The 27339-nt window shown below is 35.7% G+C and overlaps 1 protein-coding gene across 3 annotated transcripts in view; it reads left to right on the top strand.

Annotated features, from left to right (window-relative positions):
* LMBRD1 (LMBR1 domain containing 1) overlaps window positions 1-27339 on the top strand; it is a 133568-nt gene that overhangs the window by 36568 nt on the left and 69661 nt on the right. For 2 of the 3 annotated variants that reach the window (XM_035296033.3, XM_078369498.1), the window contains 4 exons: window positions 12777-12874; window positions 15211-15278; window positions 21972-22060; window positions 25487-25560. In XM_035296033.3, coding sequence (XP_035151924.1) covers window positions 12777-12874; window positions 15211-15278; window positions 21972-22060; window positions 25487-25560 — 329 coding nt within the window. Of the gene's footprint in view, window positions 1-898; window positions 941-12776; window positions 12875-15210; window positions 15279-21971; window positions 22061-25486; window positions 25561-27339 lie in introns of all 3 variants that reach the window. The other variant, XM_035296032.2, reaches the window with a different exon arrangement.

Here is a 27339-nt window from a genome sequence, read left to right as displayed (position 1 = left end):
TTTAAGTTAGAAAAAGAGTTCTTAGATATGGAATCAAAAGCATGATTCTTAGGATAAACGTTAATAAGTTATACTTTATCAATATTAAATCTTTGTCTTTCAAAAGACACAATTATGATAAGATGGAAGTCAGTCTTTTTGTCATCTTATCTGAAAAGTGACATCCCAATACTTTTATTCATATTCTGTTTCTTAGCAGTGAGTCACTAGTGCCAGCCCACACTCAAGCTCATATTGCACAGGTCATTAATGTAGAAGCGGGGGCTATCAGGAGCCACTTTAGAAGCTGCTTATCTCAGCAGTCTTCCAGATATCAACAGCTTTGCTGTTTACTTGATATACTTTTATGCTTAGCTAACCATCAGTCATAGAAAGTGTGAAGTTTGGGGTAGTTATTTTGAAGTCCCCTGTGTTTCTCTTGATGCCATTTTTACTGTTTCCCCCTTAGAAATAACCACTATTCTAAATTTAGTTTGTGTTAATCCCTGGCTTTGCCCTACAGTTTTACAATGTTGTATTCTTACTTAGTTTTACATTTTCTGAACTTTATATGAAATGGCTTGCTTGCTTTCATTCATCTTCATGTTCCAGACATTTATACATGTTATTGAAGAAAGTATAAATTCATTGGGTATGACTGTGCCACATACTAATCAGTGTGGATATTTAGTTTTTCACTTTAAAATTGTGCCATGAACATTCTTAGACAAGTTTTCTGTTGTAGATGTGCAGAGTACATACATAGGAGTAGTACTGATAGGTCATAAGTTATATGCATCTTCAGCATTGTAGATAATAAGTTATTTTCCTGTTTGTATCTAATGTAATTCTCATTAGATGCATATAAGCCTTCTAGTTGCTCTATATTCTGAATTTTAATTTTTTTATTGCATTTTAGGTTTTGGGGTACATGTGCAGAACGTGCAAGACAGTTGCGTAGGTACACACATGGCAGTGTGTTTTGCTTCCTTTCTCCCCTTCACCCACATTTGTCATTTTACCCCAGGCTATCTCTCCCCAGCTCTGCCCCCCACTGGCCCTCCCCTTTTCCCCCCAATAGACCCCAGTGTTTAGTACTCCCCTCCCTGTGTCCATGTGTTCTCATTTTTCATCACCCTCCTATGAGTGAGAATATGTGGTATTTCATTTTCTGTTCTTGTGTCAGTTTGCTGAGAATGATGTTCTTCAGATTCATCCATGTCCCTGCAAATGACACGAACTCATCGTTGCTGAATGCTGCATAATATTCCATGGTGTATATGTGCCACATTTTCCCAATCCAGTCTATCATCGACGGGCATTTGGGTTGGTTCCAGGTCTTTGCTATTGTAAACAGTGCTTCAATGAACATTCGTGTGCATGTGTCCTTATAGTAGAATGATTTATAGTCCTTTGGATATATACCCAGTAATGGGATTGCTGGGTCAAATGGAATTTCTATTTCTAAGTCCTTGAGGAATCGCCACACTGTCTTCCACAATGGTTGAACTAATTTACACTCCCACCAACAGTGTAAAAGTGTTCCTTTTTCTCCACATCCTCTCCAGCATCTGTTGTCTCCAGATTTTTTAATGACTGCCATTCTGACTGGCGTGAGATGGTATCTCAATGTGGTTTCGATTTGCATCTCTCTAATGACCAGTGATGATGAGCATTTTTTCATATGATTGTTGGCCTCATATATGTCTTCTTTTGTAAAGTGTCTGTTCATATCCCTTGCCCATTTTTGAATGGGCTTGTTTGTTTTTTTCCTATAAATCTGTTTGAGTTCTTTGTAAATTCTAGATATCAGCCCTTTGTCAGATGGGTAAACTGCAAAAATGTTTTCCCATTCTGTTGGTTGCCGATTCACTCTAGTGACTGTTTCTTTTGCCGTGCAGAAGCTGTGGAGTTTGATTAGGCCCCATGTGCCTATTTTGGCTTTTGTTGTCAATGCTTTTGGTGTTTTGTTCATGAAGTCCTGGCCTACTCCTATGTCCTGGATGGTTTTGCCTAGATTTCCTTCTAGGGTTTTTATGGTGCCAGGTCTTATGTTTAAGTCTTTAATCCATCTGGAGTTAATTTTAGTGTAAGGTGTCAGGAAGGGGTCGTGTTTCTGCTTTCTGCACATGGCTAGCCAGTTTTCCCAACACCATTTATTAAACAGGGAATCCTTTCCCCATTGCTTGTTTTTGTCAGGTTTATCAAAAATTGTATGGTTGTAGATATGTTGTGTTGCCTCCGATGCCTCTGTTCTGTTCCATTGGTCTATATCTCTGTTTTGGTACCAGTACCATGCTGTTTTGATTACTGTAGCCTTGTAGTATAGTTTGAAATCCGGTAGTGTGATGCCCCCCGCTGTGTTCTTTTTGCTTATAATTGACTTGGCTATGCGGGCTCTTTTGGTTCCATATGAAGTTCATGGTGGTTTTCTCCAGTTCTGTGAAGAAAGTCAATGGTAGCTTGATGGGGATAGCGTTGATTCTGTAAATTACTTTGGGCAGTATAGCCATTTTCACGATATTAATTCTTCCTAACCATGAACATGGAATGTTTCTCCATCTGTGTCTTCTCTTATTTCGTTGAGCAGTGGTTTATAGTTTTCCTTGAAGAGGTCCCTTACGTTCCTTGTGAGTTGTATTCCTAGGTATTTTATTCTTTTTATAGCAATTGTGAATGGCAGTTCGTTCTTGATTTGGCTTTAAGTCTGTTATTGGTGTAGAGGAATGCTTGTGATTTTTGCACATTGATTTTATATCCTGAGACTTTGCTGAAGTTGCTTATCAGTTTCAGGAGTTTTGGGCTGAGGTGATGGGGTCTTCTAGGTATACTATCATGCCATCTGCAAATAGAGACAATTTGGCTTCCACCTTTCCTATTTGAATACCCTTTATTTCTTTTTCTTGCCTGATTGCTCTGGCTAGAACTTTCAGTACTATATTGAATAGGAGAGGTGAAAGAGGGCATCCTTGTCTAGTGCCGGATTTCAAAGGGAATGCTTCCGGTTTTTGCCCATTCAGTATGATATTGGCTGTTGGTTTGTCATAAATAGCTTTTATTACTTTGAGATACGTTCCATCGATACTGAGTTTATTGAGGGTTTTTCGCATAAAGGGCTGTTGAATTTTGTCGAATGCCTTCTCTGCGTCAATTGAGATAATCATGTGGTTTTTGTGTTTGGTTCTGTTTATATGGTGAAGTACGTTTATAGACTTACATATGTTGAACCAGTTTTGCATCCCCAGGATGAATCCTACTTGATCATGATGGGTAAGTTTTTTGATGTGCTGTTGCAATTGGCTTGCCAGTATTTTATTGAAGATTTTTGCATCTATGTTCATCATGGATATTGGCCTGAAGTTTTCTTTTCTTGTTGGGTCTCTGCTGGGTTTTGGTATCGGGATGATGTTGGTCTCATAGAATGATTTGGGAAGGATTCCTTCTTTTTGGATTATTTGGAATAGTTTCAGAAGAAATGGTACCAGCTCCTCTTTGTGTGTCTGGTAGAATTCGGCTGTGAACCCGTCTGGACCTGGGCTTTTTTTGTGTGGTAGGCTCTTAATTGCTGCCTCGACTTCAGACCTTGTTATTTGTCTATTCATAGTTTCAGCTTCCTCCTGGTTTAGGCTTGGGAGGACACAGGAGTCCAGGAATTTATCCATTTCTTCCAGGTTTCGGGTGTTTTCCTCCTTTTTGCGCTGGTTTCTTCCCATCTTTGTGGATTTATCCACCTGTCATCTGAGTAGTTGCTAACTTTTCGATTGGGTCTCTGAGTGGACATCCAGATTGTTGATGATGAGGTCTTTCTTTTACTTGGTTTTCCTTCTACCCGTCTAGCCTCTCTCCTGTATGACTGCTGAGGTCCACTCCAGGCACTGCTTGTCTGGGGTACACCTGTAGCAGCTGCAGAACAGTGAGGGATGCTACCAGTTTCTTCTTCTGCTATCTTTGTCCTAGAATGGTGCCCGCCTAATGTCAGCCTGATCAGTCCTTTTTGAGTTGACTCTGGATATAAAGGGGTCAGGGAGCTGCTCGAGGAGACAGTCTGTACTTTATAGGAGCTCAAGTGCTGAGCTGTGCGCTCTGTTGTTTATTCAGGGCTGTTAGGCAAGTGTGTTTAATTCTGCTGTAGCAGAACTCTTAGAACCCCTTTTTTTCCTCAGATGCTCTGTCTCGGGGGGGTTGGGGCTTTCTTTATGAGTGTCCATGTCACTATCCTGCCTAGCTAGGAGGCAGTCTAGTCACTATTTGCCTGCCGAGGCTCCGCCCTGCTGATGTGATGTGGGCCCTGTTGCTGGGGGCTCGGCCCTGCAGTCACGGGCTCTGCAGCAGGCTAAGCCCTGCTGCCACCAGCTCCGCCCTGCAGCGGAGTCTCTCTGTTATGGCGTGTTGCCTGTCAGTAATGGGAGTGTACCTCCGCAGGGGCGGATATCCTTGGTAATGGTGAACGCCCCTCCCCCGCCGAGCTGCACCGTCCTGGGTTCAGCTGTGCTCGCAGTGAAACTCTCCACCCGGAGCGTTTCGCGTTGCCGTTTTGTTTGTCCCTGTGGGGTGAAACCCGCCGAGCCCGCTCGCCTGGCTCCCTGACTCAGAGCACCTTTCTTTTTTTTTAAGTTGAACGGATGTCTCTCTCCCAGGTGTTTCGGTTGCCCGCTGTTAGAGCACCGGGATCTGTGTGATTTCCCGTGCAGCTAGCCACCACACTGGCTCAATTGCCACTTCCCAGGAATCTCCTGGTCTGGCTCACTGTTCAAGTCCCGTTTAATCAGATGGATATGCTAATCAACCCTCCCAAATCTCAGATTGCCAGTTTAGCAGGGCACCCGGGTCCGTGTGTTTTGTGTGGATTGTTGGGGAGTGCCTGCGCTGTGGCGCCAGCTGAAGCAGCCGCAACAGCCAAACTAGCTGCACTTGTGTCGCATGTCTTTCCTACACCTCGGACTTTCCCCGTTCTGTGGGCAACAAAGATCCGTCTGGAAATGCGGCTTTGGCTCACCCTTTGAGCATTCACTGAGAGCTGCGATCCCGAGTTGTTCTTACTGTGCCATCTTGAAAACCGAGGTTTCTCTCTCCCTATATTCTGAATTTTGATATTGCCATATATTTTTAGATTTTCCTAGTTTGGTGAGTGTGAAATGAAAGTTCACTAGTCTTATTTAATTTATTTGGAAATGAAGTTGTATGTTTTAAAAAATTTGTTGGCTTTTTCAGTTTTCTGCTTAAAGTAACTTTCAGTTAGGTTGTGTTCTTATTGATTTAAGAAATTTTTTAAAGATAATTTTAGTAGTATATACTATGATTTTAAATATTGTGTCTTTTTCTCACTAGAATTAAGTCTCACGAGAGGCTTTTGTGTTTTTATTTAGCAGTATACATCTCACTAGAATGATGGCTGAAACATACTCAGTAGGTATTTGTTAAATGAATACATTTTATAAGGGAACTTTATCTGTGAAGAAACAGAAGTATCTATAAGATGATCATATGAAGCTTTTTTTGTTTTGGTTTATTCTTTCAATTGGTATATAATGTACTATGTGGCTAGATTATACTGAAAGTAATTTTGCATTCCTAGCTTAAACCCAAAATTGGCCATCTTGATGGGTTTCTCTGTTGTTGTTTGTTTTTAAATGTGTTGTTGGATTTGATTTGCTGCCCTCTCAATTGAGAGTCTTTTAAAAAATCAATTTGCAGTTGAGACTGGTCTATAATTTTTCTTTGTCTTATTATTCTTGTCACGTGTGAGTATTAAAACTGCTAGCTTTGTAAAATGAGTTGAAAAGTCTGTCCTTATTTTAGAGAATGCTGGGAGGACCAGTGAGCACTTACATTTCTCTTTCTCCCATAATCTATATACTTGTTATTGGTAACTAAGAAATAGAAGTGAGCATGGAAGTTGACACTACTCTTCCTAATTCAATAATGATTAGTTAATTTATTAGTGATTTTGAGTGGTTTGTTACTCATAGAACGTTTGCTTTTTACCTTGCATACTGGTTTATAATTCTTACTCGCCATATGTGAGTACTTCTACCATAGAATGAAATAATGGTTCCCTTGAATTAGAAGGTATGATTTCTTCTGGACCACTTTGATCTTATTCCAGTGAATAGTTACCATATCAGATGCAGTGATTGATCCTATTAAGGGAAGCAGGGTTGCTGCTACCCAGTTAATGCAAGGAGAACTATATCGTGAGCTCATGCGATGCTGTGACACCTCATGATATTACCATGTTCAGTGGCAAAAGTTAGTTGAGATCTATTGTACTTACCCTTCACAGACAAGACAACCAAGGGCTTGGGATAATTCAGGAATAAATATTTGAGTTTGCCTATTTCTAGTACCAAATTCTATTTTAGGAATTACATGTGGCTGCTATTAGCAGTTCAGAAGTACCTGGTTTAAATAGCCATGTAGTATTTCAGTCTCACTTAAAATAAGTATGGAGATAGGCTGTCCAAGGCTGGTATGGCAATACCATAACATCATGAGAGTATAAGTTCTTTCCTCTCTGCTCTCCATCTTTAGGACATGATTTCCATTTTAAGGCCACTATAGATTTTTAAATGGTGCTAGAGTTTAAGCTGTCATGTATCAGTTTGAAGTAGGCTGCAATGGAAGGGGGAAAGTCAGCTGAAATGCCAGCTGAAAGGTAATGGTTATAGGTATGCAACTATCAGTCTTGACTCACACTTTTTTCAGTTGGGTAAATAATTTTTAGAAGGCTTTTAGAGTTCCCAGAATATGTTTATACTTTGACTTCCAAAACAAAAAACTTTGTAGTGGCTATTCTGTCAAAATATTTACTAAGCTTTTCTTTGTAATTGTGTTTTGATGTAAATGTTAGTTGTTTTCTTTTGTAGTTGGGAAGGATACTTAAAAAATTTTTTTTAACAATTTACAAATCTATACAAGTTAATTTTCATGGGAGTTACACTTTAATGATACACAGTTTTTAAAAGGTAGATTGTTGCTTTGTACATGTTTAAAAATCTTAGGAATTATTATGTATTCTTTGGTACAGTTTTTGTCTATGACCTTTTAAGAATGGCTCTCTATTCACTTGTTTTCGCTGGTTCTTGATAAGTTGTTTTAAAAAACTAACTTGTTTTATCAGTTGAATTTCTGTGAACATGAGGCTTAAAATTTTTTTTTTTTTTTTTTTGAGTTGGAGTTTCACTCTTGTTACCTAGGCTGGAGTGCAATGGCGCGATCTCGGCTCACCGTAATCTCCGTTTCCTGGGTTCAGGCAATTCTCCTGCCTCAGCCTCCTGAGTAGCTGGGACTACAGGCACGCGCCACCATGCCCAGCTAATTTTTTGTATTTTTAATAGAGACGGGGTTTCACCATGTTGACCAGGATGGTCTCAATCTCTTGACCTCGTGATCCACCCTTCTCGGCCTCCCAAAGTGCTGGGATTACAGGCTTGAGCCACTGCGCCCGGCCAAAAATTTTTTCTTAATCTGTTCTTTGATGTTAGTGGGTCTACTAAACCAAAAATCTGTTTATCTTTTATTTGCTAGTAGCAATCTTTTAACAAAAACCTTTACAAGTAAAAAGCATATTTTTTAGAGATGTTAGGATATGAGGGTGTCATAACTGTTAAGAGTGAAGAATAATTTGCCTTTGAAATGGCTATGAGTTTGATGTAGAACTTTCAAAAAAGCATTTTTTCCTGTTTTATGATAGTGGAGGCAGCAATATTTTTTTCCCCATTTACAGATATATAAACTCAACTTGACATTAGAACTGATCATATGGCAAATGTTGTACAATATAAATGTTAATTTAATTCTCTCTTTACAGTTCAACATTTATGGGCTAAAAGAGGTCTTTATAAAGACACTGAGAAAGAACAGTCAGATTATTAGAAGATAGCTTAGACGGTTGTATCAGGGAAAGAAATATTTAGAGCAATTTTAAATCTATTTTGAATCATAGACTACTAGAGGGATATTATAGTCTCTTGAGAATTGCATCTTTTCTCCACTTCATTTCTCCAGACATTGATTGCTAAAAACTTTTTGTAGGTACTCTTACCAGCAACATGAGAATTTTGGTTGCCATACATCTTTTATAGTCAATAGCTGCCCCATTTTTTTGACTTCTCAGATTAGTTTTGCCAATTCCAGCACTTCCTTATGTTCACTCATAGAAAGGTACTCTTGTGTCCGGGCTTGTTTTATTCAGCACAAGGTCTATAAAATCCATCTGTGTCTCATGTTTCTTTTTTTATTGCTGTGATTGTCTTTTATGTGAATATATCATTCAATTTGCTTATCCATCCTCTTGTTGATGATCATTTGTATCATTTCAAGTTTTTGATCGCTGTATAATATTTCTGTGAACGTCATTCTTGTGAAAGAGTTAATTCAACAGACCTAATATTGCTGAATGCTTGAATGTTTTCAGGGAGGTCCTGCTTGTGTGGCTTACCTTTGACTAACTAACTACTAGGAATTTAGCCCTTGTGTATTCCCTATGTTACTGATTGAAAGGTGATTTTGTACAGTTGGGTATGGAACCATGCTGTACCAACTTGTTTATATTGTGCAAAACATGATTTTTGGTGAATTCTTGCTTTCCTTTTTTGGAGTCTGTAGTTTTGGTAATCAAAGCTGGTCACTTAGGCAAATGTGCTTGTATTGCAAGTCTCCAATAAATGCCCTGGACTCTGCAAATCAAGCAAGCTTCTCTGGGCAAAAGCCCTTTTGCGTAAGTTGTTGTACTTTATTGTTAGAGTAAGAAAATTGTTGGCTTACATGATAGGTATATTTTTAACTTGATAAGAAACTACTGAACAGTTTTTTTTAGTGTTGTACCTGATTCCCACAAGTAAAGTATGATAGTGTTAGTTGTTCTGCATTCTTGTCAATACTTGGTATTGCCAGTTTAATTTTAGTCATTTAGATTTACCTTGCATTTTCCTGATGACTTATGGTGATGAGCGCCTTTTAAAATGTGTTTATTGGCCATTGTGTATATTTTCTTTTTTAATCGAGACGGAGTCTCACTCTGTCTCACAGGCTGGAGTGCAGTGGCACAGTCTCAGCTCACTGCAACCTCTGCCTCCTGGATTCAAGCAATTCTCCTGCCTCAGCCTCCTGAGTAGCCGAGATTACAGGTGCCCGCTACCATGCCTGGCCATTTTTTTTTTTGTATTTTTGGTAGAGATGGGGTCTTGCCATGTTGGCCATGTTGGACTCAGGCTCCTGAACTCAGGTGATATGCCAGCGTCGGCCTCCCAAAGTGCTGAGATTACAGGCATGAGCCACCGCACCCACCCATTTTATGTGTTTTCTAATGTGAAGTATCAAAGTCTTTGCCCTTTTTTTTTTTAAAGGGTTGTCTTTTTATTGAGTTATAGGAATTTGTCTTATACTTTGCTACACAAATTAAATATAATGGTAACTTAGGTTTTCAAAAGATTGTTCATCACACAAGATTAGGAGAACAAGAAATGTGTATACAAATAGTCATCAGGCTGTTTTCCTATCTAAAGGCCAAGCCCACCTAGTAACATACACAAGTGGCATACTCAGGCTGAAGCTAAACTTTACTCCACCCATCAGTTTATCAAAAATTTTGGTGTGAGGCTGTAAGCCTACTCAAATCTATTGTGCTAATTCAGTTTTTTTTTTTTTCTATTTCACACAAATTACTTGGTTATTTTAACTGTAATATTGGCATGGTATTTAGGGTGATTTAAAAATGGCATTTTGTATTTAAGTGTTTAAAGCTTTGGAATACTTGTTACAGTTTTTGTTTTCACTTTAAGTTTTGGGATACATGTGCAGAACGTGCAGATTTCTTGCATAGGTAGACATAGGTACCATGGTGGTTTGCTGCATCTATCAACTTATCATCTAGGTTTTAAACCCTGCATGCATTAAGTATTTTTCCTAATGCTCTCCATCCTCTTCCCCATGCCCCCCACCAACAGTTCCTCCTGTGTGATGTTCTCCTCCCTGTGTCTATGTGTTCTCATTGTTCAACTTCTACTTATGAGTGAGAACATTTGATGTTTGGTGTTCTGTTCCTGTATTAGTTTACTGAGAATGATGGCTTCCAGCTTCATCCATGTCCTTGCAAAGGACATGAACTTACTCTTTTTAATGGCTGGATAGTATTCCATGGTATATATGTGCCACATTTCCTTTTTCCAGTCTATCATTGATGAGCATTTGGGTTGGTTCCAAGTCTTTGCTATTGTAAATAGTGCTGCAATAAACATATGTTTGAGTGCATGGGTCTTTATAGTAGAATTATTTCTAATCCTTTGGGTATATACCCAATAATGGGATTACTTGGTCAAATGGCATTTCTGGTTCTAGATCCCTGAGGAATTGCTACACTGTCTTCACAATGGTTGATGTGTAATTTACACTTCTACCAACAGTGTAAAAGTGTTCCTGTTTGTCCACAGTCTCACCAGCATCTATTGTCTCCTGACTTTTTAATAATCATCATTCTAACTGGCATGAGATGGTATCTCATTGCGGTTTTGATTTGTGTTTCTTTAATGACCAGTGATAATGAGCTTTTTTTCATGTTTGTTAGCTGCATAAACATCTTCTTTTGAGAAGTGTCAGTTCATATCCTTCACCCACTTTTTGATGAGGTTGTTTGTTTATATCTTGTAAATTTGTTTACGTTCCTTGTAAATAAATGTTTATTTCTGTTGGCTCTTAGTTTTGCAATAGAAACGTTAAAACTTACTACTCTTTAGTTTGTGGTACAAACACCAATATTCATTGCCCTAAAAGATTTGTCACTATTAGTTGCTCATAATATTAAAAACCTGTGTGTCTATAGTTCCAAATTCATTATGTTGACAGTAATTTTGTGATTGCTTCATATAAATTAACTCTGCCCCTCTGTTAATTATTTAGGGTCCTGTTTGATTTGAGTTTCTTTTATCTGTATTGCATGTAGTAGGGCTGTATCATAAATATCCGCCAGATAAATGAGATAGTGCTGGCAAATGTCAAGAAAACTCTTTAACTCTAAAATCATTTCTTCCAAGACAATAAGTAATTTAGATTTTTATTATACATTACTAACATGCATTTTTTCTAGATTCTTAACCATTTCAAGTGTACTATTCAGTGGTATTAACATATATTCAAAATATGCATCCATTGCTGCCACCCATTTTCATAACACTTTCCATCTTGTAAAATCGAAACTATACCTATTAAACAGTAACTCTCTATTCTGCCCTTCCCCTCTCCTGACAACCACCATCCTACTTTCTGTCTTTATGATTTTGACTACTCTGAGTACCTCATATTAAGTGGAGTCATACTATATTTGTCTTTTTGTAACTGGCTTATTTCACTTAGCATAGTGTCCTTCTAATTATGCTAAGTTCATATGTGTTGTAGCATATATCATTTCCTTCCTTTTTAAGAATCAATAATATTCTATTTTGTGTATACCACATTTTGCTTCTCTATCCATCCATCAGTGGGCACTTGGGTGGCTTTCATGTTTTAGTTATAGTGAACAATGCAGTTGTGAACATGGGTGTACAAATAACTCTTGGAGACCCTATTTTCAACTCTTTCACGCATATACCCAGAAGTGGAATCGCTGGATCATATGTAATGCCATTTTTAATTATTTTAGGAAACATCATACCATTTTCCACAGCTGCTATACCATTTTACGTTCCTACTAGCAGCACACAGGGTTCCAGTTTCTCCACATCCTTGCCAACACTTATCATTATTACTGTTTTTTGTTAGTAGCCATCCTAATGGGTCTGGGATGGTAACAGTTGCTTTCTTTTATAAGGGAATACAATGATTATAATTCTGTAATTGCTTTATGTAATTATACTAGTCCTACTATTTTTCATGAATGTATGTAAAAGCAAATGAATGAATATACAGATTTTAAAAACAGGTTTCTTAGGCTTAAGTCTCAAAATGTTTATTCTGTTTTTATACTTAAAGGTACTATACCTTTGGCTTAACTTAAGCTCTATGTTGAATTTAATAAACTCTTTGACTGACTACTGGTTAAAATGATTTCAAATTAATGTTTTTTTAAAGCAGATAAATAGTAGTTTGTATCAGTTGATGTTGAATCTAATCTAAGAACTAAAAACAGGGTCTTGAAGAGTTATTTGTCCTTCTGTGTTCATAGCTGCATTCTTCACAAATTCTAAAATGTGGAAGTAACCCCAGTGTCCATTGGTGGGAAAATAGAGAATCTAATTTTACTGTTTTACTATTCTTTTTACCTTTTCTCTATTTTGATTTGGGTAAGGTCAGTTATATAATATTACATATTTTTAAAACTTAAGGTGAGAAAATTATTTATATCAAAAAGACAGTATTATTTATAGCTGTTTCTTTAACTTGCCAGAATAGCAAATGTTGTGTAAGTGTACTCTAATTCAAATTGGAATGAAGGCAAACGTTAAAGCTCATTTAAATGAGATGGTTGATAGGAAATTCTTAGTATTGCAGTTAATACATAGTAAGAGCTCATTTGTTAGCTGCCACAATTGTTCTTGACCCAGTTGTTACTATTGTTATAAATTTCCCCAAAGTTAACTTGAATTATGGTTTTGTTATTCTGATAGTACTGTTGATTTCTTGGGACATAGGACAGAGAAGACTATTTGGGCATCATATACTATATATAGAGAATTATGAGAACAAGGAATCAGATAGGGGAGTGAACTTGGTAAGTAAATATATACACACACACACACACATAGATAACTGTGATTAAGTACATATGTATTTAGTAAAACTCAGTTTATTATTTATTTCCACAGCTTTGTATTCTGTAATATTATTCTGTGTGTTCTTCTGGATTCCTTTTGTTTACTTCTATTATGAAGAAAAGGATGATGATGATACTAGCAAATGTACTGTAAGTATCTTTATTTTAGAGGTCTCAGTTTAGGAAATAAAAATATTATTTCCTGCTTTTTCAGAGAATGACATGACTGAATTTTTTTCTAGAGCAGTGTTGTTTAATAGAAATATAATGCTAACTACATTAAAATGAAAAGAAACAGTTGAAATTAATTTTAATTATACATTGAATTTTACATAATATATTCCAAATATTATCATTTCAAATATAGCCAAACATACTATTAATCAAATATTAAATTTCTTTTCTTCACACTAAGTCTTTGAAATTTGGGTTGTATTTTACACTTATTCAAGCTAACCACATTTCAGGTGCTTTCTAGCCACATGTGGCTTGTGACTATTGTTTTAGACAGAGCAATTCTGGATCAGGCATATAGAATTTTTTCTATATAAGGCCAGGTATTAAATAATTTAGGATTTGTGGGCTATATGGTCTCTGTCTCATCTACTCAAGTTTGCCATTATAATGTTAAAAGTATCCAGAGGCAATGAACATTTTATGATCCACTAAAACAGAAGGTGCATCAGATGTGGTACACAGAATGTAGTTTGCTGGCCCCTGTTCAGAGGCATAAAGAAAGAACACTTGTAGGTTGTTCTTACTAATCCAGGATAAGACTGACTTTTTAAAAACCCGACAAATACAGCAAACATACATGTTCAAACTGCAGACTAATATCACTTAAGTATTGGTATAAACATCTTAACCAAAATAATAGTAAATATAATTCAGGAGCATCTTACAAATATATTCATATTATATAACCGTGTTGGGCCTCACAATTGCATGGATGACTGAAAATCAGGAAATCTATTGATACATAGTAATCAATAGGTCAAAGAAAAAAATGTATATTAAAAGGTATTTGTCAAAGTTGAACACGTTTTATTTTAGGGAAATAGTTGAAAAATAAGACTAATGTCTTTTTGAGTTACAAGATTTTGTTTTATACCTTGTTTTCATTTGTATTTAAATACAGAAATAAATGTATTCAGTCAAAAGCCAGCATCATGCTTAATCCTGCTTAAAACCTCAAGAGCCTTTGCATTAAGATTAGGAGCAAGTAAGTTAACAATATTTTAAATGACTTCTAGAATGATAATCAATGCAGTATTAGAGGAAAAAGTTAGACATTTAAATATTTATAAAGAGAGTCCAAATTGTTATTTGTAGATACTCTATAGTTGGAAAAACCAAGATGTGTAACATAAGGTAGCTAGTTACACATTTAATAAAATCTCCATGAGATTTATGTGGTCTCTTTCACTTCTTCCAAAGTGCACATTCTTCTACCCTTTGGTTGATCTTAGGATCTTCTTTACCTTTTCTTTAGTTTTTTTCCTAAAAATATCTTCCCCCCTTTGTGAACAAGAACTTACTATGTGAAACATGAATTCAAATTTTAAAAGATGATTTTTAGAGGCATCGTTAGTCTGAGGGGACAAATGTTATTTCTGACTAATTTAAATGAGATTACTATTAACTTTTTTATTCATATTCAGAATGTCCAACTTTGTCTTTTTTTGCTTTTCTTAGCCTTTAGAGTGAGTACATTATGGGCACCAAGCAAAGCATAGGTTTTAAATTCCTAAGTTCCTGATTTTAAGTACTTGTTTAATCACTTATGACCTGTGTACCTTAGGACAGATCATTAACTTCTCTGGACTTCAGTTTCCTTATGTCTAAAGTAGACATCAGAACAACCTATTTTAGAATTGTTATGAGAATTAAATGAGTTAACATATGTGAAGTTCTTAGATCAGTGCCTGGCATGATAAACATTATATATGTGCAAAATATATATTAATGTATATAAGTATATAGGCACACATAAATATATGTGCCTATATACTTATATATGTATATGCGAGTATGCATATACACAAATATACTTAATATATATACTCACATATATATACTGAAACACAAACATGTGTATATTGTGTTTATTACTGTTATAAACCATTTTGATGAATTGGGTTGGGGTGTTGTAGATTCTGATTGCTGTTTAGGGGAATCTTTTATTACATATTCTGATAATTTTACTGAAGATGCCTGCTGGAGCATTAACTATGCTTTAGGTGGATTGGTTTTTACAAGGCCCTAACTATTGAAAAGATTTTCAAAATCTCATATTTTGTCAAGATAACTTAAGATGTAGTATACCCGTTTTCTTTAAATTTTAAGGTTGTTTTTCAACAAGTGAAACTTTACACTGTTGACTATAAGTGTATATCTGATGTGAAGGAACTGTTAAACTATTGCAAGAATATTGTATATTTCAAAAGGCTTGCTAAATGTTATACTTTTTTCTTCTCGGTGTCTAGCAAATTAAAACGGCACTCAAGTATACTTTGGGATTTGCTTTGATTTGTGCACTGCTTCTTTTAGTTGGGTAAGTCTTGATTTTTCTTTTTTTTTTGCCATGGCATGGAAATAGAAGTATTTGAAAAATAATAATAAAAGGATCATTCAGAAAAATTTAGGGAAAAATATGTCAAAAAAGGAACAGTTTACTTTCTGTATCTCCAAGGAACAATAGCCGCAATTTAACAGTTTTATCTGTGTTGTTTCATCTAGACATTTTTATGTGCTTGAATGCATGCAGAGTACACCTCCCTTCTTGCAGGCACCTTGCATGTTTTAATTTTATACAAATGTGATTATATTTTATATAATCCTTGGTAATCTATTTGTTAACATATTGTGGGCAACTCTTCAGGATAGTAAGTGTAGTGATCCATCAATTTTGACTACATTGCATTTCTTTCTAAGGATACAAAAATATATTTAACTGATCTTCTGGTGACGACTGCTCAGACATTTATGATGTTTCCCCATTTTTATAAATAACGCTTGGATAAAAATCCTTGTCTGTGCGTCTTTCAGATTTGACCCTATAAGTCTTCAAATATTTGTTGACAGATTTCTTAATTTTTCTTCGTTTTTAAAGTAATATCAATAACATTTTACGTAGTTGTTAGAACATCTAACATTTATGCTTGTTACTGGAAGACATTTATCTGTGTTATAAATAGGTTATTAGTCTCTCATTTTATATTAGGAAATATATTAGGTGTGTTAATAAGTTTTTTAAAGTTTCTTTTATACTTTAGTCTCACAATTTCCAATAAATAACTTTCCATAAATAAAAAAAATTACTTATTACATGTAACTTGTAATCAGAATAAAGTTGTTGAGTAACTTTTTGTAGTTCTGGGAGTTCTTAGAATGCACATGTTTTATAGTCAAGTCATACTTCCAATTCTTTTTACCTGCCTTGATGTGTCATGAAAAGGAGTACTTTTTGTAAATACATTTTTTAGTGGGTTTTCTATTTTTTTATCTACCAAGTATATTTTTAAAGTGTTTTTCTTTTGGCTGTTTTAGAAAGCCAAATCTACTTATGTTAATTTCCCTTGTTAACAATGAGATCCCTTGTATGTAAACCTGAATTATCTAGAGCAGGAATAGGCAAACTTTTCTTAAAGCATAGATAGTAAGTATTTTAGATTTACAGCCTATATGGTCTCTGTGGCTCTCTTATAGCTCAGAAGTAATCATAGACAATAGATAAACAAAGAGCCCAACTGTGTTCTAGGAAAAGTTTATTTCTAAACACAGGCAGCCGGTAGTTTGCCAACTCCTAATTTATAACATGAGTGAGAATCATCAATAAAACTACAAATCTTTCAACAGCCAGAATAAAAGAATAGTGAATTAAAGACTGTTAGTGTTTCAGTCATCCAGGACAGTGTTCAGTACCATATGTAAATATTTGAAAGAGGTGTGCATTTAGGTTAAGTGATTGACAAAAGGTCTTGAAATATTTTTGAAGGTGGCATATTCAGAGTTTCTTTTAAGTGATGTGCTTTTGCTAATAGAACTAGATAATTTTATGGCAAATCTGTGATCTAGATTTAACTAATTCATGTAGCTCAGATGTTTTTGGAACACTTGCATGTTAGATACTGTGCTAGATCTTTGGGGTAAAAGTGGAGGATCATGGTCTCTGTCCTTTAGGTTTACATTGCGGAGGCATGCAGATACATACCTTGAATTACTTTAAGTGCTCTGGTACCAGATACATACCAGATGGTGGAGGAGTAGGTTCTTACTCTGCCTTGCAGAATCAGGACATCTAAGAGGAAGTAATATTTCAGTTAAGATTTGAAGGAATGGGAATTGGTCAGCTGACTTGACAAATAAAAAAGATGAATAACGTATAATATATTAGTCTGCTTTGGCTGCCATAACAAAGTGTCATAGACTGGGTGGCTTAAATAACAGTCATTTATTTTATCATGGTTCTGGAGACTAGAAGTCTATGTTAAATATACTGGCAAATTTGGTTTCTGTTGAGAGTTTTCTTCCTGGCTTATAGAAGGCCACCTTCTTGCTCTGTCTTCATATGGCCTTTCCTTTGTGCTTGCAGAGGAAGAAGGGGAGGGGGGAAAAGAAGGGTGGGGTGTGTGTGGGATAGAGAGTGTGTGTGTGAGAGAGAGAGAGAGAGAGAGGGAGAGAGAGAGAAGGAGCACTCTCATGTATCTTCCTTTTCTTATGAGGACACCAATGCCATGGGATGATTAGGGTTCCACCCTTATGACTTCATTTAACCTTAATTCCCTTGCTAAAGGACCTATATCCAAATACCATTACATTGGGGGTTAGAGCTTCAATGTACGGAATTTTTTTTTTTGGAGATAGAATCTTGCATTGTTGCCTAGGCTGGAGTGCAATGATGCTATCTCGGCTTGCTGCAACTTCCACCTCCCAAGTTCAAGCAATTCTCCTGCCACAGCCTCCCAAGTAGCTAGGATTACAGGCACCTGCCACCATGCCCTGCTAATTTCCTTCCTTTTCTTTCTTTCTTTTTTTTTTTTTTTTGAGACGGAGTTTCGCTCTTGTTACCCAGGCTGGAGTGCAATGGCGCGATCTTGGCTCATCGCAACCTCCACCTCCGGGTTTAAAGCAATTCTCCTGCCTCAGCCGCTTGAGTAGCTGGGATTACAGGCATGCACCACCATACCCCTCTAATTTTTGTATTTTTTAATAGAGGCAGGGTTTCTCTTTGTTGGTCAGGCTGGTCTTGAACTCTTGACCTCAAGTGATCCATCCACGTCAGCCTCCCAAAGTGTGGTGATTATAGGTGTGAGCCATTGCGCCCAGCCTTGGGTAATTTTTTTAGGAGGGTTGAGTACAGGGAACTTTATTGATGGTACATAACATAGTGGAGCTCCCTAGATCTCTTCTTCTTCAGGGAATCTGGCACGGAAACTGTGTCCAGGGGAGATTCTCACTGTGGTGGGGGACTGAGTGTGGCAGGAACTCCCTGGCAGGTGAGGACCGCTCTCTCCCTGTTGTGCTCTTGCTGGGGCTGGTGATCCAGGGGCTCTTACTCCTTGGAGGCCAGGTATAACATGAGTTTCACCACCCTGTTGCTGTAGCCAAATTCATTGTCATTCCAGAAAATGAGCTTGAAAAAGTGGTTGTTGAAGGCAATGCCAGCCCCAGCATCAAAGGTGAAAGAATGAGCATCACTAGTAAAGTTGGAGGAGACAACCTGTTGCTCAGTGTAGTCCAGGATGCCCTTGAGGGCCCTCCAATGCCTGCTTCACCATCTTCTTTATGTCATCATATTTGGCAGGTTTCTCCAGATGGTAAGTCAGGTCTGTGATCAACACACTGGCAGAGGGGACATGGAAAGTTATGCCAGTAAGCTTCCTATAGTTCAGGGATGACCTTGCCCACAGCCTTGGCAGCACCAGTAGATGCAGGGATGATGATCTGGAGAGCCCCACAGCTGTCACACCACAGTTTCAAAGAGGGGCCATTCATAGTCTTCCAAATGCCAATGATGGCATGAACTGTGGTCATGAGTGCCACCATGATGCCAAAGTTTTCATGGATGACCTTGGCGAGTGGAGGCTAAGCAGTTGATGGTGCAAGAGGCATTGCTGACCATCTCGATGCCATTTTTGTACTTCTCATGGTTCATGCCATCACATGGGGGTATCAGCAGAAGGGGCAGAGATGAGGATCCTCTTGTCTCCCTGTTCTAAGTGAACCTCAGCCTTCTTCATGGTAGTGAAGATGCTGGTAGAGTCCACAACATAATCAGTGCAAAAATCACCCATTTAATTTTAGTAAAACCTTGAACCTGTAAGAAAGTGATGGGATTTCCATTGATGACAAACTTCCAATTCTTAGCCTTGATAGTGCCCTAGAACTTGCCATGGGTGGAATCATGCTGGAACATGTAGACCATGTAGTAAAGGTCACTGAAGGGCCACTGATGGCAACAGTATTCACTTTGCCAGAGTTAAAAGCAGCACTGGTCACCAGGCACCCACTGTGGCCAAATCCATTTACTCTGGCCTTCACTTTCACTATGGTGTCTCAGTGATGTGGCTGGTGCTGCTGAGATGAGACTGTCTGTAGAATGGGGGAGCAGAGAGACAGCAAATATGAATTTTTAGGGAACATAATTCAGTCTATAAAATATATTAACTTGGAGGCTGAGGTTAACATGGAGTGTGTGAAGAATATCATAAAATGTATGATGTGAATTTAGACTTCCCCTCCCCTCAAAAAAAAGTGTAGTGGTAGGTTTCAAGTGTTCCTGTGGTCGAGTGACAGGATATGACATTAGCCAGGTAAGTAGACTCTGGGTCTTACATGCTATGTTTAAGAAATTTTTAATTTTGTCCTACCGAGTAATTAAAAGACAGTGAAGATATGTACATATTTTTGTACATGAATACATGAAAATAAATATATATGACTTTGCTCTAAGAGTTACTTACAGCACTGTGAAGGATGTATTGAAAGAGGATTTTGGATGTTGGGTTGGAGAAGTGGTATGTAAATAGTAGGTAGGAAGATCAGTTAAATAGCCATTATATAAGTTCAGGTAAATTCACGTGAGCATTGGAACTATAGTGGTTACAAAGAGAACAGAGAGGAAGAAACATAAACTGTTTGGAAGATAAATATGAATTGACTTGGTGGTAGAGTATAGGAAGTGAGCATCTTATTTTCAGTTCTGCTGAATTCATCATTTCCATTTCATATCTACTGCAATTCATTAGCTTTTCCTTTGTCTCTTTCTGAAGAGATAATGTGTGTTAAGCTAATTCAGTGACTCAGATTGGGTAGAAAATATTTTTGCTAAGCAGTTTTTTTAGTTTTATTATTTTCAAGGGCATGAGGGAAAAGTCTAATCATACTGGGCTCTAGTTTTATTTTAACCCATTTATGCTAAAGTTTGTAGATTTTTTTGTGGTTGAAAAATCAGACCTTGGTGATGACCTTGAGCAGTAAAATATTAAATAATTCCCACAAACTTAGTATTCCTATAATGGAACACCAGGCAGAAATGGGTTAATCTAGTACTTCGTTGTTTTTGGAAGCTGAGGTGCCCTGTATTGAGTTTCTTTTTAGAAGGGCTGAGATTTTAAAACTATATGCACCCTTTTACCACACAAATTCCATTGTATTCTAACTCTTGGTTACTTTAGTGTCATCACCATTTCATTTAGTATACTAAATACCTGATAATCTTAATTGCTTTCTCTTTCCTCAGAACTGATATATCTATATTATAACTTCATTTGACTTCAATTGCCTTTTCATCTATTGGGAGGTATTCCTTTTTCTTTATAGCTCTTTGTCTATGGGGCTGATATTTGGCTGATGAACAGTGGTTTGTTCCTTCTTATGGTTAAAAGGTTGACATGCTTTTATACCAGTCAGATGCTGCTTTGCCTTCTGAGTCTTCTTATTCTACCTCAGCTCCATTGAAAGAGGAAAACCTGGCTCATCAAGATCCTACAGTAATAAGGCCAGGGTCTGTGTTGATTAATTAGTTCCTTTGGCATATTTTGAGTTCTACTTATGGGTGTTTTCTTAGTTTAAGTGAAAATATTTTAGGTCTGTTTTTTAGATTATAAAATCCTGGTGGTAATTTAGGAATCTGCTTTGGATTTGTGCTTTCGTTTATACCTAAAATACTAAGTGCTCACGTTAACTCTCTGATAAATGCTTTCAAAGTATTTTTGTGAAGTCATTCTGGTGTGGGTCACTTAGACTTTTTAGTTTTTTTGATTATATAAGGTTTCCTCTGATGTTACTCATTTTTGAATATTTGAACTGCTAGATAATTCTGCTGAGGAACTGAACATGTATCATCAAGAGGAAGGGTGAATTTTCTTGGGAAATTATCCTCTTTACAACAGAGGATAAATCTTACCACTTCGTTTACGGTTAAAATTAAGTTGGGAAGGACGTGATATTAGAGTTAATTCCTACTTCAGTTTGTTTCTCCACTTATGCTACTTAAGGGATACCCAGCTCTTTACCTTAATCTCTTGATTATCTTGTTTATTGATATGGGCTAGATAATAAAGTGAACATATATTTATTCTATCTTTTCCCAGTGTAATGTCCTAGAGCAGCTCCTAGGATGCTGTCTGTCTCTGCTTTTTCTAAAGTTCTTCTTCACCCATGGGTTAAAAAATAAATAGAAACTACTTTCATTGTGTCTGTTGGATAGAATCTTGAAAGACATATTAATAGGAAAATACTAATAAGAAAGTAATAATCACGTCCGATTCCACAATGAGACGTTCACTGTTTATTCTAATGTATCTCTTTTGTTTCTTCCTATCCATATAAATATATTAAAATAATTGCATATATTTATATTCTGCTCTACTGATTTAATACAGATATCCTTAACCTTTTTTGTGGTTTGTCTTGGTCATCTTAAAGCTACAGTCTTTTTCGAAATATTATGTATTTATTTGTTGTTTTTTTCTCAGCTTTATTAAAGTATAACTGACAAATTAGTATTTTCAGTGCAAAAGATGTATGGGATTACAAAGGAAACTAACTTTACTGAATGCATTAATGTAACTATTAAAACAAATTTGCAGTGAAATAAATGCATAGATAGGAAACTCTTCACTCCCCTCTGTGTGTAGTACAGATTTGATTTTTTTATTGTTTTAGAGAAAAATATTCAAGTTTCAAACCATTTAACTTTTTATTTTTAAAGCAATTAAAACAATTATTTTCTTCTTTGTAGTGCCTTTGTTCCATTGAATGTTCCTAATAACAAAAATTCCACAGAGTGGGAAAAAGTGAAGTTCCTGTTTGAAGAACTTGGAAGTAGTCGTAAGTATTGTTTTTTTTAGAAAAACGTAGTAATTTATATTTCCTGATACTTGGGATAGTCTATTTGTATTTCGTTAAGAATTTAACCCTGGTCAGATGTGGTGGCTCACACTATAATCCCAGCATTTTGGGAGGACCAGGTGGGTGGATCATCTGAGGTCAAGAGTTTGAGACCAGCTTGGTCAACATGGTGAAACCTCGTCTCTACTAAAAATACAAAAATTAGCTGGGCACTGTGACAGGTGCCTGTAATCCCAGCTACTTGGGAGGCTAAGGCAGGAGAATCACTTTAATCTGGGAGGTGGAGGTTGCAGTGAGCTGAGATTGCATCATTGCACTACAGCCTGAGAGACAGAGCGAGATTTGGTCTAAAAAAAAAGTTAACTCCACAGTTTTTCTAACTTGTCCTTGAACTTAATGCTAGACACATTAGAAATATTACATTCTTAAGGCTCGCTTAGCCATCTAGCTATTATGTAACTGTTTTCTTGACTTCATAAAATTACCCAGTTGAAAGGAGATTTAATCCTTTCTTCAAATTATTTTAGCAGTGAGGGTCTTATAATTTCTATGTGATTTTTAATTCACTTAGGATAAATATTGAGTAATATGTTAAAGAAATCTACTGGATACATTGGGTTTTATTTTTAATTAGTAAGAGAGAACCTTACCTTTTTGTTTGAGATTTATGTCAAATATAAATTACAGAGGTTTTATATTAGTTACGTAGTGTTTTATTATAAATTTACCTCATCAAAATATTTTGGAATTTCTTTTCTAGAAGTTTTTGTTTAACTTACTCTGTGTGACCTAGGTTTTTACAGAAAAAAAAAAAAGGCTCAGGGATTAGGTTAAGAAAGTTGCTTAATCACTGAAAAAAATAACTTTAGAATTAGAAAGTGATATTAAAATACATGTATTATATTACTCAAAATTTCTTGTGCATTTGAATATAGTAACTTTATTTTCAAAGATACCTAGTTTACTTATTTCTATAAATTTTATGCAGAAAAACTGTATTGCTTTTATGACTATTCTAATAGGTACTGTACATTCTTTGATCAGCAGTTCTTTTTTTTCACCCAGGTACAATACTAAATAATGATTAAATTAAGTCTTGCAGTCTGCTGTATGAGTTCTTAATTTTCTTGCTTTCCACTTAAGATCTCATGTTGTAAATTGTGATTCATTAATATCTTGCTGATACCAGCAAGAATAAGGGTAGCAGGCCTGGCATCTACTAATACTGAATTGTCAGATTTATGTACCTTGATTCTATTGCTGATAAATTAATAGCTTCTTTTCTTAAAGGAGTTAACTCCTTTAGGTCTCTTGAGTAACTACTCTTCTGCCCTAAATATTATTTCATAAATTATACTTTGAGTATTAGTGTAACTTGAACTGGTGATTAGATAGGTAGCATTATTCTGTTTTTTTTTTTTTTTTTTTTTTTTGTAATTCCATTCAATTTAGTCTTCCATTTTTTTTTTGTCTCCAAAGTTAACACCATCTAAAATATATGTTGCTTATCAGTCTAGATCAGCTGTCTTAAGTCGAAAACAGTTACCTAAGTATTCTTAATTTTTAGTCCTTTCATTTCTCATCCCACCTCCTTGCATTTTTCAGGCATCAAGGGTATATAACCTTTTAAAAAAATGCTTTATATGGAGTAAAATGCGTGGATCTTACAATACATGTATACAGTCATCGTAACTGATTGCAGTCAAGGTGTAGAACACATCTACCACTCCAGCAAATTTTTCACAATATGCCATTCAGTTAATATCATCTCCCATGAGAGATACTATGATTATAATTTCTGCCACTATATGTTAGTTTTGCTTTTTTTGAATATTGCAAGTGGAATTCTGATTCCATTTATTAATGATTCTTTTTTGTATATGTCTGGCTTCTTTCATGAAATAATATTTCAAAATTCATTTGTATAATTAGTTTTTTTTATTTCCGCAGAGTAATGCATTTTATGACTGGACCACAACTTGTTTACAATAGGATTTATTTATTATATCATAAAGATGTATATGTCCAGATCATAGACCCCTAACATTTAGAGAGAATGCATCTTCAAGTATCTTCAGCATATGTTTATTCATCCTGTACCCAAATGGGAATAATAAATAATGATCAATCTTGAGTTATTTGGTTCAGATGAAGGTGACTGTTAGTAATATTAACATTTTGATTGGCCAAACATGTTAGCACAATACTCTTTTTTATCATTTCTAAGCCACATACTTTTTCAGATTTTTATCTCTGTTTTGGAGGTATATTTTACAAGCGATAGTACCTTATAATTGTTATCAGCCAGATCGCAGACCTCCCCTAGCTTTATGAACACCTTCTGTTGATACTTCTGGTACGATCAGTAAAGTTATGGCATCAAAATGTCTTTGATTTCATAAAATACAGTTTAAAAATATTAAGACTTAAAAATTTGCCTTGTATGATTTATGAATTTGTTAATATGCTCTCTTTATGTGTTATACAAAACTGAGACATGAGTTTTAAGATGATAGATATTATAATTTTATTAGCACTCATAAAGGATTAATGTCAACACATTAAATTAATCAAAACCTTGTATTTGGTTCTACAGGACCTGCATTTAAGCTTGATCAATACAGGCCTGATAGGACCTGTGTTAAAATTGGAAAAAGTATTGTTCCTACCTAAGAATGTTCAAAGTTGCACAGTATTTTATTACATAATTTGATATATTTATGTGAAAGTGTCATGCCTGCCCCTCACTCTTTGACCTTCCTTTAGATAATTTCCTAAATCCAACTCGTTGTGTGTGTGTGTGCGTGTGTGTGTGTGTGTATGTTATTTTTGAATCTGTTTTCTAGTTGTGTTTGCTTTTATTTTTCTGCCAAGTAGGCAAGCTTGTCCTTTCAAGTTAAAAAGTGAAATAAACTCTTTAATTAAGATTTTAGTTTTTGACTATACATTAAAAACTGATTTGAAAATCAAGAACAAAGTAACTGGAAGTATCAAGACTGTGTTGAGAAGGGAGAAAGAGTCAAGGTAGGTAGCTTTCCTATGTAATGTTATCTTTTAGGGTCTGCCATTGAGAGAGGCTGTGTGATCTTTTAATTCACTTTTTGAGCATCTGATATTTTACTGATCTCTTTTTGTGCCCAATAATTAACCAGTAATTTTTCTGTTAATTTTAAGAGGTGAGGGAAAGAAAATCTCAGCTAGTCTGAAAGATCTTTTACAAATCAATTTTTAAAGAGCCCTTTAAAAGCTCTTTTCTCTAAGTTAGCACTTCAAGAATATGGTAGTACATATTGGTTTTTATTTTTTCAAAACGTATAAGCAGCTCAGCATTTTACATTGATTTGCTAAATATAAACATTTCAGTAGTATATATGTACATTTTTAACAGTTTTTCTTTCTTTGCAGATGGTTTAGCTGCATTGTCATTTTCTATTAGTTCTCTCACCTTGATCGGAATGTTGGCAGCTATAACTTACACAGTAAGTGAGCTGGTGATAACTGAGTTAAAATTGTCTTTTAAAACAATTTTTTACTGTAGTAACTCATTATACTTTATTCTGTTTACCTTTATAATATTTTGGTTCTTTTTCAGTTTTTCTTCAGTTTTCTTAAGGGTAAAATTTTAACTACTTACCCATCATTTTAGCTATATTTGTGCCATTTAATAATCAGAAATTTCATAACTTATGAGCCTTGAAGGTGGTTATATCCTATGTTATAATAATCTATGCTTATAAATCTATGTGGTAGATTTATAATATCTGATATGCTTATAAATCTATTCATAAACATATTAGCAGATTTATAAGCATGTTAGAACTCTGAACCATAGACCAGGATCTATTACTGATTTTGCAGATTTACTCTACTGGAGGATATAGGGCTTTTAAAATCAGATATTTTATATAACTTGACACTTCTCTTGTATATGAAATCTATTCTTATACTCTCAGACTTTTTTTCCCCTCAGTATTCCTGGAAGTGGTAAGGTGTGAATTATAAATGACTGACCAAGTTGTATACAGACTTCTGTTTGAGTCTTTTGCTCACATTCTAAAGAAAAAGCTAGTAATAAGTGCTTCTTTATTACCTATCCTGAGAGTGTATAAGCAGCATTAATATTATCTGGAACCTTTCAGATTAATGAAGTTTATGTTGAAGCACTCTTAATTCTTGCAAAGATGGAAAATTCTGGTTAAAGGAAACGTTTTTGGATATTTTCTTAGTATGTCTTTCTTTAGACATAAAGAAAATGGCTGTTATTGTAAGAGCAAAATCCAGTTTTGTTGCACGAACAATCATATGCCATAATGTATAATTAAAAAAAATCTGAAAAAACATACATTGTGATATCTTACAGGTGCTTATTTAGGTACTCAGTATTATTATTCATTGACATTTTCTGTGTTTTTATGTTATGTCACATAAGGAATTTGCCATTTAATATCAGTGGGTGATTATTCTTCTGTCTCACAAAATATACAGCATGTTAGTTATTTGCCTTTTAAGAAGTCACAGATGAATAACAAATGAGGAATTAGACCTGATTTCTAATTGCTGTTATTCTGTGACTGATCTGTTATTGCTAATCTTGGGTTTATCCTTTAACCTTTCTGGATCAGTGTCTTCCCCATTAAATGGAAAGAGAAAATGCTTCACAGGGATTTTTGAAGGTCAAATATACTATTTGTAAAAGCGCTTTGAAAACTATAGGAAAATGAGGATAGACCAATCAGTGGAATGTTAGGAGAAAAAAAATAGAGAGAAATTCAATATGTAATGTAAATGTTAAGAACTATGAAAGTCCTAGGATATCTACCCTACTTATAGCCTGCCAGTTTTATGGATGGCAACTGAATATGTAAGACCTGCTCACAGCAATAGCAGTAGCCATAGGATCAACGTTCTTGTGTTGGTTCCATGTGTCCCAGTTACCCTAGGGTAATGGGAAGAAAACTAGATGAGACCTGCACATAATAGAGTGCGTTGAAGAGGAACCCTGAGCTTGGGGAAGCTGAATCTTTTATAATGGTTGGTAAGCATACCTGTCCTTTGCTCCAGGGAAAGCTATTTTCTGTATCTACCAAGACTATTTGCTATACAAAGATCTTTGAAAAGATAGTACAGAAAAAAAATAGTGGCAGGTGGGGTGGGGGACAGTCAGCTCCTGGCTTGCAAAATATGCAGAAATGAAAGATGCATGGAGATTTGTCTCCCAGTGGTTAATTGATAAATACTGTGAAGAAAATTAAGGCAAC

Source organism: Callithrix jacchus, chromosome 4 (genome assembly GCF_049354715.1).
Source record: "Callithrix jacchus isolate 240 chromosome 4, calJac240_pri, whole genome shotgun sequence".
Classification (NCBI taxonomy): Eukaryota; Metazoa; Chordata; class Mammalia; order Primates; family Cebidae; genus Callithrix; species Callithrix jacchus.
Note: the sequence above shows the minus strand (reverse complement) of the source record. Positions and strands in the feature narration are given on the sequence as shown.